Source organism: Diorhabda carinulata, chromosome 4, assembly GCF_026250575.1.
Source record: "Diorhabda carinulata isolate Delta chromosome 4, icDioCari1.1, whole genome shotgun sequence".
NCBI classification, from domain to species: domain Eukaryota; kingdom Metazoa; phylum Arthropoda; class Insecta; order Coleoptera; family Chrysomelidae; genus Diorhabda; species Diorhabda carinulata.
This window is the reverse complement of record NC_079463.1, coordinates 13,574,350-13,589,316: the sequence shown is the minus strand read 5'-3', so window position 1 is coordinate 13,589,316 and position 14,967 is coordinate 13,574,350. Positions and strand designations below refer to the sequence as shown.

At 32.2% G+C, this 14,967-nt stretch overlaps 2 protein-coding genes across 3 annotated transcripts in view; both read left to right on the top strand.

The window, feature by feature from the left end:
• Positions 1–4,136: 4,136 nt before the first annotated feature.
• Positions 4,137–10,289, top strand: LOC130892496 (C-type lectin domain family 4 member M-like). The gene is made up of 3 exons (XM_057797937.1): positions 4,137–4,450; positions 5,477–5,585; positions 9,921–10,289. Exons 1-3 carry the CDS (start codon positions 4,298–4,300, stop codon positions 10,196–10,198), a joined length of 540 nt encoding a protein of 179 aa, XP_057653920.1. The 5' UTR covers positions 4,137–4,297; the 3' UTR covers positions 10,199–10,289.
• Positions 10,290–11,624: 1,335 nt separating this feature from the next.
• The window catches only part of LOC130892884 (protein FAM135A), a 56,709-nt gene continuing 53,366 nt past the window's right edge, over positions 11,625–14,967 (top strand). The window contains exon 1 of one of the 2 annotated variants that reach the window (XM_057798566.1): positions 11,625–11,890. The gene's annotated coding sequence lies outside the window, so the exon portion shown is untranslated. The remainder of the gene's footprint in view (positions 11,891–14,967) is intronic. The other variant, XM_057798568.1, reaches the window with a different exon arrangement.

Below are 14,967 nucleotides of genomic sequence, written 5' to 3'. Positions count from 1 at the left end.
AAGCAAATGGTGGAATGTTTGGAATTTTTTGTTTTTGGACCACCTTACCGTAGAACCTTCTTGTTGTCCTCACGCGCCATTTATGTTTCTAGTGCTTTGAAAATTATTGAACACAACTCCTTCGACTAGTTTTGTCTTCCAAATTTAATTTGCAGATGCTCCTTGATAAGATAAAATCCCAATTCCTTCATAAAGTCTGAACGTCATGACTATTTAATATAACAACATCCATTATAGCATACCAAATAACTAACGGCCAAGTACGACACTGATAAATTACACATTTTTGGTCAAGGGCATCGACTTCTCCCTTTTTAACATTATAAAAAATTTTCTCAGGTTGATAACATAGTCAAACTTTGGTTCGTTTTTGAGACATATGATACGATTGTGTATTCTCTAGTTAAACCCAACAAATACTTATCAACTTTGTGTTGTTCATTCGGTTGAAATTCTGGAGGACTTGTTCAGTTATTTTGCGCATACTTCCCAGATACGTAAGTCCAGTTATTAAGCTCACCAACTAGCTCTGATGAGGTCAACGAATTCTTACCAGTGACATTTCGGTTGGATTCGCAATTAATCTAGGAATTGATCTAGTAGGTACGAACAGTTCAGGATAATCTACCTCATTTATTATAATTTGAACGAAATCATTTGCCTAATACTTAATGTGTCTTTAAAACACATAGGCACATGATCTTGATAGTCACATGATTTTAATGCCGTACTTAATCGGTTTAACTTTTTTATACATTCTAAAAGAGCATTTTCCTCCAAACCCTTCTATGGTTAAAAATTCGTAACAGTTGTAATTTGCTATAATATTAAATAAAAAAGCGTAAAACTGATGGGATACTGCGGCGAGCCTGTCACTATTGGTTTTTTTTTAGTATAGCATGATTGTAAAATATAATTGCTGTGAACAGAAAAAAGCGTCGGGTACTCGATGTACGAGTATTATAGAACAAAGCGCCCCAAAATTTTTACATCTTTAGTATTTTTCATTCATTATTGTTAACATTTTAGTTTGATGTGCTTTAAAAGCAAGTTTTTTAGTTTCTTAAAACTATATTCATTTTTCACTTTTGAGTTCGATTTATTGTCAAAAATAAAATTTTTCTTTAAGCTCTAGTCATTAGTAATATGATTCTCCAACAGGTAGGTAAAGCATAATAAATCTCCAACAAAGGGTAGACAGTTGTAAAATTTGTTTCGATGTAAGGAGAAAATTTACAAAGATAATTTCTAAAAAATTTACCAGAAAAAAACCATTTTTTTACAGCCTAAACGAGATTTGAATAGTAGATAATAAACCCCAAAGGAGAGTTACAAACAAACTATCTCTCATACAGGTGAAGCTAATAAAAACGTATTTAACAATTTGGTACCTATATAAAAAATTCAAATATCTGTTTATCTTTTTCGGCCATGGAACCATCGTTGCAATGTTCGGAACTAGGATTGCCAGAGGTGCTAGGAAAAAAAACCAGACCTAACCAGACAGTTTCTAATTTCAACAAATAAAACTATTTTATTCCATAATAAAAAGATTAAAAAACAAAGGATATTTAATATTTTTATAGGTAATTAAAAAAGTGAAGACGTTAAACTTTTTTCCACTTTTTAATTTATTTTGATGCCGCTGCTTTTAACAACCCTCTATTACTTGATACCTTATCTTTAAATTCGATGCAAGTACTGATTATGTTGAAAAAAAGCAGAGACTCTAACTTAACGCTTTCTAACTTAACACTAAATATCCTTTCTACGAAGGCATTGGATATGGGAATACTGCAAACATATTGCACAAGTTTCAACAAACTTGGTGCTACATCTTTCTTGAAAAAGGTACACCACATATCTACTGTTTTACCTTCAAGTACGGGAAACACGGTGTGTAGTGCAGCCAGTTCTTCGTATAGATTTTCAGGAGGTTGCTCTTGTTTCCAAGGAGAAATTAACCACAAATCTATTAATTGAAAATGGTTATTTTCTAAGCGATACCACTTTTCCATGTAAACCAGAGCTCTTTGGTAAACATTTAAATATGTGAAAGCACTCTTTCAACTCTTCATTTTTTTGCAGAATTCGAAAATTCTGCAAAATTTCCATAATTAAATTTTCAACATCAATAGGCATTACTTTCAAAGCATTCTTGGCGCAATTATGAAATATGTTGTAATTACAATGTGCCGGTATTATTTATATCATTATTTTCTTCTGACTGTAATTTTTGAAAAACGGAATTATTGACTCCGTAGTTAACAGACGCGTTATCTGCTCCAAATGCTGTTACTCTTTTCCATGGTAGCTGTGCTTTATCCAAGACCTGGAATAAATGTTGCTTGATAGATAGAGAATCTTCGAAGGAATCTCACTAAAAATACAAAACTTTAAGGCAAATACCGCTTCTGGTAAAAAATACTGATTAGCAACTGGAAACAATTTCTCATTTTCTTTGTTAGACGCGTCGGTAGGAACAGAACTTCATCTTTCAAATGCTCTGGAACAAGTTGCATCGAATACGGAAACAAAACTTGTTGTACGAATGGTGTACATTTAGTGCATCCTCCTGTCATTTGCTTTACGATCTCTGAATCCGTAATTACTTATTTCATTACTTTTAACGAACAATCTTGAGCAATATGTGGAATATGATGTTTGAGACTATGATAAAGCTCAGTTAATTCGGCAAGACTAACTTTTTTACTTTACACACTACCTTTTGGTTTGGTGTATGCGCTGACGCATGACTATTGTACTTCCAGACTCCTTATGCTTCTTTGATTTCAAGCCATCATAAGCAACTGCGAATACTTGTTTAAACAAGTTTCAGAAACCTTTTGTGTCATCGTCACACTTATGTATCCACGAAAATTGCCTTTCCCAGTCTATATTATAATGATTCGTCTTTTTTTAGGCGCACTTGCTTTGTTAGTAGAGGCGTTTTCCATTTTTATTGATAAAGTTCTCACAGTCAACACACCACATAAAATATTGAGCCTATTTAGTTCCCAAGATTACCGCGAATTGTTTAGAAGCGCGAAATGTACCAGACGGCCACCTAACAAGCGTATACGCATATACGTATACGATAATACAGACCTCACACTATAACGCTTGCGATACTTAATTGCGATTTGAGATATTTTGACTCGCCGCTTACCGCCATCTATTAGCATAACTTAGCCTTACTAGTAAAACCCTTGTATTGTTTGCAAATGATACGTGCGGTTCTTTGTTTACCGATTAATAGGTAGCGTTGGCACACTTTATAATCGAGTTGAGTTCCGGTACGACGTCAGTATGTTGTTCTTTTAGGCAATAACAAAATTTTTTTACCCAAATTACAGAATAGTTCATGAATTCAACCAAATACCGGACATTTGCTTGTTCGATTTACCAACATTTTTCCAACCGAACGATCCTCGAAAAAGCCGAACTGTCCGGTTGAAAGCCGGACATCTGGCCACCCTATTCGGAGCAGGTTCATCTTTTGGAATCTACTGCTTTCACTATTTTTTCCATTTCAAGAGTTTAGTCGTGGATACATGTCTCATATACATTGAAATTTGACTTATGATGCTCAAAATGCGTCAATAAGACCCGATAAATTTTCATTTGAATGCTCTTTTGGTGCAAAGTGAGCGAACGCGGTACACAAAGCGCTTACATTTGCATAATTCTTCGATCAGTATGTCTTTTGATATACCGATATACTCTCTTCAGTAATTTTAATCAGACGACTTGCAGAACTTTATCATGATTTATATCGATGGTCACATTTTGTGGCCGTCCTGAACGCTCGTCGTCAGTGAATCTGCAGCCTAAAATGTTACATACGTAAATTAGTCTTTGTACATTTACGCACACGTGTATTGTCTTTCTATAACAAATAGATGACATCTCGAATAAATTTTCACCATTCACCATGCGCAAATGTATTTCATAACTTACATTGTTAAATGCTGATATCTTTACACCCTCGTATACACTCACCATGTCATAACTTCACAAATTATGTGAAAAGAAAGAGACAAATAATCTTATTTTGCACACTTAAACACGTTGTAATGGACCTTAAAGTGACGTGGATAGTTATCAACTTGCACAGTCCTAAAAATTCGATTCTGAAAAACATTAATGGATTTTAATCATGTTTGTCGGCGACTATGTTTTGATTTGTAAATTTGATTTTACTTGTATAAATTGCATGAATAAAAAGTAATTCCCCTTTGATATCAAGAGTGAATCACGATTTGATCATTACATTTGTGGAACTGTAAGAGGTGAAATGTTTCGCTATCTACTGATAATATTTTTTATGGTTCATCATATTTCTTGTCAAGATGAACAGTTATTCACATCAAATATATTACCCAGAAACAACAATTCAAATTATCTGGATTTTCAAGGCAATACCTATTTTTTCAACACTGAATATGAGGTAAGTTATTAGATTCTTTTTTTAACTTAGCTGTTGTTAGATTGTAAATGAATTCACAATCTAGCGGCATAATTTAATTTTGCAGTATTTAAATACCTCAGATCTTTTTCAAAATTCAAGACTGTTATCTAAAATCTATATAATTTTTGTTTCTAATATTCTACATTGAAAGCAAGCACTATAATATCCATTGGTTCTTTGTTAAGAATTAATTTTATTTTGAGGTTAATTTAATTGGTAATGTATTGAACGAAAAAAATTACGAAGGAAAAGTGACATCGATTAAAGAATTTGTATTAAAAACATGGATAATTATGTAATTCAACCCCCTCACATCCGATTACCTTGAAATTTTAATATGTTGTAGAGTTTTTCACGCTGAACAAAAATATTTATAAATGTTGAGCGGGAAAACTACATTTTTACGTAGGTTTTTTTGGTTAAAAAATGTAAAAATTAAATAGTGTGTTACTTTGCGAGTGTGATGAAAAAGGAAGTTGTGGGTAAGGGCGGGGTGAGGGGTGTTCAAAAGTTGTTAGGAAAATGATTATTTCTAGTTTTTTAACACAGATTAGTTTAGGTCAGGTTAGGTTAAGTTAGATTAGGTTAGGTTAGGTTAGGTTAAATTAGATTAGGTTAGGTTAGGTTAGTATATGATATTTTATGCAAATTCTTCGCACGGTTATGTCATTTTTATTAGAAAAAGTAGTAATAAGGTTTAGCCTAATACCTACACATATTTCTTCAGAGTTACAAAGCTGGAAAGCTATGTGAAGACATAATTTCTGCACCCAACATATATACGAGTGCATTTAATGAATCAGCATAATTTGCTCTATAACATATTGAAATTTCAAGATGATCGCCAGTGAGGGGGTTAAACTGCGTAATTATCAAATTATGCGTATGAATTTTATTAACATATATCGAATCAATTTCATGTCTACTTTGTTAGATTATAGACGTTATGTAAATTTAAAAGGATATCTTTTCAAATTCTATAAGAAATCGTTTGATTGTTTTCAGACGAATCTATATGAATCGATACGATATTGTAAGCAGCTCAAAATGGAGCTGGTTAGCATCGAAAGTGCGTCTGAAAATGATAGACTAGGACTGTACATAATAGAGCGAGGTAGGTATCGATTATACAGGGTGTTTCTATATTCGACCGAAAACGCTCTCAATAAATGATTCATTTTGATATAGAAATATGAACTCTGGTTGCATCAATAATTTGCCATAAATCAATGATGCCTTCAAATTTTTTTTTTAAATTTGGTGACCAATATGCTTCTTGTTAAAGTAATATTTTGGCATGAACAAAAGTCTGCAAGCACGTACTTAATATAAAAATTAATTAATTATTCATTCAATTTCTAATAATGATTTAGCATAGTTAGTTCAAAACAAATAAAAAATAATTCATAATCTCAATTCCAAACAAAAATGTATTAGAATAATAACAAAATTGGCAATGAAAATAAAAATAATAATAGCACAGATCAAATTGAAACAACGCTGTATTACAAAAATAACAAAATTGATAAAGTTACAGTAGTTGTTAAAACTGTTGGCAGCTTACTTCAATACACTTACCACATTGTTTTGTCATTGAAAAACGTGTATTTGAGAATAAATCTAGATGGGATTGAATGATTTCTGTCGCAGCTTGAGTTCTAGCCATTATAAGCCATTATATCTTGTTCAGATTCGATGATTGTATCGTATACTAATGACTTCTTACAGCCCCATATAAAAAAATGAATAGATGCTCCATCCTGTTGAAACCACATGTGTTTTCTAATATTTAACGGTACATTATCCAGCAATTCATCGAAAATTTTTTCCAGAAAGAGCGTATAAATTGCTCCATTTGATTTATTTGGTAAACTATAAGAAGCGAATATTTATGCTGAAATCCCCTTTCACGAACAAAGTGCGGATTTTCTTCATCTCAAACGTGACTATTTCTAGAGTTGAAAATTCCTTCCCTAGTAAATCTAGTCTCGTCCGTATACAACACATATTTTGGAAAATTTAGATTTTCACGACACTTTTGTAAATACCAGTTTGAAAATTCCATAGGCATCTGGAAATCTCTAGGTTCTAATCTAATGCTTAAACACTGGCCAATTTGTATGGATGTAACACTTGTTGTTTTAAAACTTTCCATACAGTAGAATGGTCCATTATTTAAATTCTGAAAACTTAAGCCTAAAGCAAGTTTCTAATTATTTCAAATAATCCAAATACTCTATACAACTATATTGTCCGTATCCTCATTTCCTTTGATTTCCGAATTGGCAAGCGCCATAAGAATGACTCTCTCATTCGCAAAATGTATCTGCCTTAGTTGATGACTGCACCTTGGTATCTGTGCTAATTGGTTTGGGGTATATTTAAGACACGTTTTTTCCTGTATTTTTGACTATTTATTGCTTATTACCGCGATACGGTACTCTTTGAAGTGTGGTATTCACGACTCTGTCTCTTACTGTTCTTACCACTCTCTCTGCTCTTTCTCAGGTGAAAATTATGGTTATTTCCAGCTTATAAGACTTATATAAAATAATAAGATAAAAAAAAACTAAAAAAGGTCTAAGGTCTAATGAAGAAAATAAAAAATTTTTTGTGTACAGGGCCATTTTGATATCGTATTATTCCAACCTAAAGTTAAACTTTCAAATTTTGTGCCAAAACTATTGGATCATACGTTTTTATGCAACAATAGATGATTGGGCAGGAGGATTGTCGTGATGGAACAAAACAAAACAGTTTCCTTCAACAAATGCGATCTTTTCTCAATCTCGACATCAGAACGTACCATTAAATTAGCATAAAATTGGAATATTAGCGGGTTATTTTTGTTCCTTCTCCAATTATTCATTAACAACACCTTTATTGACGTACATATTGGCATGCTGTTTATTGCTAAAACTACATTCACAATTATAAAATGAATAACGCGCACATTATTTATAATTATTTAATGATTATGACTGATTCGGCAATACTCGATGTTTTTGTCCATCTTTATTTTAGATATATGCTCTTTAAACCGGACAATAATACATCTCCTAGCTTGTCCAACATACTTTTTGTCACTATCATTACAACTTATTTTGTTTATACTAGTATTTTGAAAATTCAATATGTTATCTTTATGATTAAAGATTAAAGTATTGTTGAACTAATTTCCAATCTACTATATAGAAAATATTTTGAAATCTTTTTGTATGAACAGGATTTGGTTTTGGTAAAAGGTGATTTCACAAAAATATTTCTTGAACCTACCACGATTAATCATTTTATCCATATATTTCTAATCATAACCATTATTCACAATCAAATCTTCATTCAAGCCTTTTTCTTATTATATCTTTTTATGTTTAATGTTGAAATTTAATCTAACGATGTACCAGAAAATGAAGACTCGTTGTTAGATACAATGTAGTGAATAAACCGGTATTTACCTAGCTATTTTTCATAACTAAACTATCTAAAAATGATAACTGTCCATTATTTTCACTTTCAAAAGTAAATTTTATAGATGGACATTTTAAAATAAGTTCTAGAATAACATCTTCTACATCTATATTTTGCTTATCTAACATAGATAAACTATCGTGCATACAACTGGGAAAGTATTGAAACTTCTCATTAATCTGCTTTTCAAAGTGAACATTTCAGCCACAAACAGGGATAGGCAATTTCCCGTAGCTGTTCCTTTGGGTTGTTTGTAAAATTAATTTTTGTACTGAAAATAGTTTCAGTCTATACATATTTTCGTTACTTGTAGATATTTTGCTGTTATACAAGCCCCAAAATTTGTCCTGAAGATATCCAAAGGTTTGTGGAATTATCACGCTAGGTAATAATGAACTTCCATCAAATGATATTGAAATCTCTCATTCTTCATTTCTATTCTTCACTTTACTCAGTGATTATATCATTTTTAAACGTTTTTTCTTATTTTCCTTCTATTTTTTATATCTCAATGGGATTTTTCCTTCTCGAAATGCCCTTTTCTCTATTGATTACTGCTTCCATCACATTTCTCATAAGTCTATCTTATTTTTGTTAAAGATTTAAACAAAATCAATAGTTTTTTCTTTATTTATCTTATCATTGTTTCTTGTTGTTTTAAGTGTCTTATTTCTCTATTTCTACATTTTTCCTACTTCGTTTTCCCCGCTGCTTTTCTGGGTGTTTCATTTCAATTGTGATGTTTTTCAATGTTCAATTTCCATTTGCATATGTTAAAATTGGTATTATCATTAAATTGTTGATTTTCATGTTTTCTCTCATGTCCCATTTTGGTTTTGTTTATTTTTGTCTCTATTCTCTCATCCTCTGTCAAATTCCATTACTTTCTCCAGTGTCTTATCTTTACATTTTATTTAATTTGCATTCTAAGCCTGTAGTTTGCAATATATCATCAGCATTTTGGCTTGACAGGTATTTTTGTAGCCAATTATCGTTTATGTTTTATTCGTTTCGTAATCCTGTCCATTAGCAATATTATAATATTGCACCCAAGCTATCCCCCTCTTTTATCAATTTATTTGTTAAGGTCTCTTTTTATTCAATTTCTTATGTATTTATCTCACACTTTACCTTCTTATATGTATTTCTAATATTCGTCTCCTAGGCACTTTTATCTTATATAGACACCTCTCTGAGATCATACATTAAATATTGCATAAACACTTGGCTGTGAAAAGATTATTTGTTCGATTAAAAAAAGCTTGTGTCGATTTGTGTGAAGAAATGGTGAAAAAATTCAATCGTGGTGCTTCAAAAGACGTCTATAAGATCGTGATAAGCGAAGAATCATGGATTAATGCGTATGAATTCGAAACTAAAGAACAATCAAATGTATGGGTCTTTCAAGACGAGCCAAAATCCAATAAAAGTTGTTTGCGCAAGAACCACTTCGAAGCAAATGGTCGCCTGTTTTTTCGGAATAATTGAACATGTATCCACCGTTCCATAAGAGCAATGTAGAACGGTCAATTCTGATTGTTACATCAGAATTTCTTTGTTAAAATTGTCGGGAAATTAATCGCAGAAGACGATGCGAGCTCTCACACATCAGTTCCAAACAGAACGTTTCTGAACAGTCAAAACATCGAATTGTTGGGTCATCCGCTGTACAATCCTTGTTTGGCACCCAATTATTTCTTCTTATTCCAGCAGATCGAAATAAATTATGAAGTTAACGTTTTTTTACACCTTAAGAAGCGGCACTTCAATCGGTATGGAAAAAATTCTTCGACAATTGGTTCAAACACATGCCAAAGTGTATTTGCAAATCCAATTATAAATATTTGTTTTTATTGTCTATTGTTCCTTTCGGGAAACGAATTTCATTCTAAGTGTTATGTTTTATATATATTATTCAATTGTAAACATTTGTCTGTCGTCTGTTTGTCAACTATTGATAACGTAACGAATGTTTTTGCAGGATTACAATCTCGAAGATTTTGGACGTCAGCGGTAAATATGGTTGATGGCGGTAAATGGGTCTGGCTATCGACTGGTGAATATATTAAATACTTCAATTGGGATGCAGGTGAACCAACTGGTACTATTCCACTAGTATCTAGCTATGAAAATTGCATTCAAGTTCGCCATGAAGGAAACAGAGGATTTACATGGAATGATCTGAATTGTGGAAAGAAAAATTTTGCTATCTGTGAGAAACCATCCAAATGTACTTGTTCCACAGTGAGGGGTGTTTAAGTTTCGGTGCTTTGGATCAATAGTTAACTTTACATAAATCAATTTTCTCTTATTCTATGTTTGTTTATTCATAAATATGCTTATTCCTTAATGTGGTTATGAAAATAATTCTCATAAATATTTATATCTAGTGGTCAAAATGGTATCAAACCTCCGAATTCTTTAATGTAGCTCCGATTTTCCTGAAAATTTAGAATTAATCTCATCTTATCCTCCATATTAAGATCTACATGGTCGCAAGATGTACAAATTGTTTTAAAGAGGTAAAAACCACCCCTTATCGAAAAATACCAATATTATAGTTTTTCCAACTTTTTTTCAATTCAAATGTTGTTCGTTTATGCAGCATAGATATCTTGACATATTGTATAATAGAAAATTTATATATTTTGAAGTATCAACCCTTAAAAATCTTTAAAAACTACCCTTGTGATGGAAATAAAATATTTTATTCTTTTATCGGTTTAAAACATTGAAATTTCATTTTTGCTGTGAAAAATTCATAGCATTTTAATAAAATTCATTTGGTTATTAATTTTTATTATTCAACCCTCACAAACTACCCTTGATTACGGCCACTTAGTTATCTACATATCCTACAAAAAAAACACCTGTGGGCATCTCTATATGAAGCACGTCGTCGTAATTGAGTCGAGGCCACCACTGGTGTAATCCACTTCTTTCTTGCTCCGTCACGTGTTTAGCTACTAATTATCATAACGTTCATAATCAAGCAAAAAGTGTGGAAGTGCTTTGAAGGTAAATAAGGCTCTTATACAATGCCAAACCACATGCTGCGAAAGTTCCGGAATAAGATCGAGGAATTTGCTTTTATTAAACTCCAACCACATCCAGCATTTGGTACGGACTTTCCACTGTCAGATTACTATTTATTCAGATCCATGTTGAAATACCTGCGTGGGAAAAAAATTAAAATAATAAATAAAGGAGATGTTGAAAGTGTAGTATAAGCCCAAAAAATGATTTTACCAAGGTCTCAAAGGGCTTGCGGAACCTTGGGTGAAAACCTTGGAATAACATAGGCTATTATTCGAATAATAAGGTTTCAATCCTGTACAATTATTTAATAAAAAAGTAAAAACTCCATTTTTGTCTTAATTTCTTATAACTTAGACTTGAATTTAGGTTTCTTCTGATTTAAAATTAGTTTCTATTATTATTTTCATCTGTCTTTAAAAAATCAAATCAGAAGATACCAAAAATCAAGTACATTTAAAAGCATAAATATAGATAATTTATTTTATAGAAGGCATTCCACAGAATTGATCAATTCAATGCGAACCTGTTTCCTCAATCGAATTATGTAGTATTATACAACTCTGCGCACGTGCCTTTCAATCGAGGGTGGCTCAAACCACCCCTGCATCGGTCGTAGATTTAGATTGCGCAAAGCGACGCAAATCCTCGTTTCCTCGCGGGTGAACGCCTAACTGTGTCGTGCAAAATAGGACACCGTTGCTATCTTGGTTGCCTGGTTAAAGCTGCATAAAATACATCTTTCCGTTGTCACAGTGAGAATCAAAACGATTTTACCCCAACTATTATATTAAATAAAACTCGTGTCACGCGATCGAGTGTTAGATAAAATAATGGATGTTCAGTGTTCATTTAGAAAAATCAAAAACGAAGTTTAATGGTTTGATACAGGAAGCACAAATTTATCTTAATCAGGTAAGTTTATTTTTAGAGGGTATAGCTTCAGTTTTTATGAATTCTAATTTTATTCGGACGCGCGTATTTTCGTTCGTGTCAAGATTGTTATGATAAATCAGTTTTCAGTTTCATATATATGCATGAGAAATAATATTTTCATTGAACTTCTGACACACTTTTACTGATTTGGATAAGCAAATTCGTATAATAATTTTTTATGAAAAGCTTGTATCAATTGAACGCAACTGGTTTTTTATTAACTCACTTAAATATTGATTGGAAGTGATCTTAATCGATTGAAAAAATTTAGAATGATCAAACTACCATGCCTCTACAGTTATGAGTGTATGCTACTCTTTTTGAGACAAATAAAAATAAATAATTATAATTGAATATGGCTTTATAGTTTTTCAAAGTATTCTTCATTAAGATGGTAATTATTTAGAATTGGGGCTCCAGGCAAAAATCTCTCCAAAAAATTTTTCACCACCTGGAAACTATTTCATTAGGTAGAATTAGATAATTATAGTTGGGGGAGACATATTATTCCCATTATTTTAGTCATTATATGGTACAACTTACATATGATAAATCAATAAATTTCTTTAAAATCGTTGATCATACATTTCAGAAGGTAGCAAAAAGAGGCGAGGGGGAGGAGTGTTTATAATTTGGTTAACGTTTACTCGCCGTCACAAACATGTGTCCCCCACCTTTAATTATCTAAATCTACCTAATGAAATAGTTTCCAGGAGATGAAAAATTTTTTGGAGCGATTTTTGCCTGGAGCCCCAATTCTAAATAATTACCATTAAGATCAATATCTTTTAGCATGAGCTTAAGCCAATTGTCGAATTTTTCCATTCCGGTTGAGGTACTTTCAAAAAATGTGATTTGAACGCATCAACCGCTTCTTCAGGTGTAGAAAAACGTTGACATCGCAATTTAATTTTGATCTGCGGGAATAATAAGAAATCATTGCGTGCCCAACAAGAACTTTACGACGGACGATCCATCAACTCGATGTTTTGACGTTTTTGTTTGAACTGATGTGTGAGAGCTCGCAATATCGTGGTGGAGAATGATTAGTCTTCTGCGATTGGTTTCCCTGATTTTTTCGAACACTTCTGGCAAACAAATGCTTGTGTACCATTCAGAATTGACCACTCTAGTTGCTCTAATGAAATGGGGACGAAAAAACAGGCGACCATTTGTTCCCAAGTGCTTCGTGTGTCGATAACTTTTGTTCGATTTGGCTTGCCTTGAAAGACCTATACAGTCGATTGTTGTTTAGTTTCGGATTCATACGAAATAGGACCAGCACGTTCTATCCACCTGTTGCCATAAACATTATTTATTGTCCCATTGGTAGTGAAAAGTCCACATCATGCTGAAAATATATACTGCGGATAACAAAGTTCGTGCTTTGCAAGCCTTTTCGGCAAAATATATTGTGCTCAATAAAAATAGACCTGATCTCTTAAAGGACCATCAAAAAGCTAGACCTGCTAATTGGTCATTAATAAAACCAATCCACATGTTACTGTTAATGAACACTGATGCGACTGATTCAATATTTTTTTCATTAATGCTTCACTTAGGTAATTCGTCAAATTCAATAAACGATTTAATGGTTTTCTTTCTGAACGACAGATGTACAGTTCATTTGTAATCATAAAAAAAACTCAACATATGTTTGCAACATGTTTTAAACTTTCCAAGGTTTGCTTTTATTGATATATAATTTTGAGAACTTCCGTTAATATTTTGTTCAGTTGAAATAGAATTTTTATTTGACATAAAAAATGTGTTAAAAGTATATTACAATGAAAATTTTACTCATTGTTATAGCTAATAAACGAAACCCTAAAAACAGGACAGGAGATTGCTGTTAGGTTTCTAGATTGCAATAATAATATTATGATTTCTTTCACAAATAAATAATTTGCTTATTGGTATATAATAAACAATATATATTATACTTATTTTAAAAGTAAGATAAATTAGTTTAGTTTTTCTCTTTTCAGGTACCGTTTCTATCTCCTTTGTTAAGTCTGCCTTCCTATAGTTCACCATATAAAAATCGAAAACATACGAGGTTTGTCAGAAAAGTTTCCGACCTAACAAAGAAACAAAACTTTTTTCCATAATATCCATTTTTAAATAAAATCTCCTTTCAAGCCTATACACTTAATCCAGCGTCGCTCCAACTTTTTCAACACTTTCATTCGTTTTTCTACTCAAAATAATCATTTATATATGTGATAACATCGACTACTGATAAGAATTTCTTTTCTGCAAGTAAAACTGCAAGATTAGAAAACAAGAAAAAGTCGCTGGGTAGATATGGTGAATACAACAATTGGTGAATCAATTTGAAATGCAATCTATCAAATTTAGATATAACGATCAACTATGTGTCACATAGTGCGTTTTTTTGGTGAAAAAGAATTCTATTTTTTTTAGTGGTGGATAGGGGTGATTTATTTTTCTCAAACAGCATCAATAAAAACTAAAAACTGTTCATTCGAATGCGGATATTATTCAAAGTTAACGGACGCGGCAATGGATGGGTAAATAGCTCACGAATGCGAAAGTCTTGGTCTATAGATGGTAAATGCGTTCATTAGATATGCCGCTAGCCTATTCTGATGCATCTCTCAATATGTCGTGTATCTGACACACAGAGGGCGCTGCCATTGTCAAACCGATATAACGTTTATAATATACCAACCTTCAAAAGTCTATGTGTAATATTTCATGGCGTATCGATTAGTTAGAAAACAGTGACAGCTATTTTTGTTATTTTCAAAAAAATGGATGGAAAAAATATTGTAGAAGCTCAGCATTGGCTTTGAAAGTATTATCCGGACACTGCTCTATCGAAAAGAACCATTTGTTACTGGTGTGCCGAATTTAAACGTAGTCGTAGAGACATCGATGATGGTGAACTTTCTGGTCGTTCAATTGGAGTAGTTACTCCAGAAAACATAAAAAAAGTCCACAAATTATTTATTAAGCATGAAAATTTGACCATGAGAAAGATTTTTTCAAAGTGGGTGCCGCGTTTACTCACAGTCGATAAAAAAAAACAT

What these genes read in the sequence shown, in the direction of transcription:
- LOC130892496 (XM_057797937.1), top strand. Translation starts at nt 4,298, where the DNA reads ATGTTTCGCTATCTACTGATAATATTTTTTATGGTTCATCATATTTCT. An exon ending in TTTTCAACACTGAATATGAG is followed by an intron (nt 4,451 to 5,476) that starts GTAAGTTATTAG and finishes GATTGTTTTCAG; the next exon opens with ACGAATCTATATGAATCGAT. An exon ending in ACTGTACATAATAGAGCGAG is followed by an intron (nt 5,586 to 9,920) that starts GTAGGTATCGAT and finishes ATGTTTTTGCAG; the next exon opens with GATTACAATCTCGAAGATTT.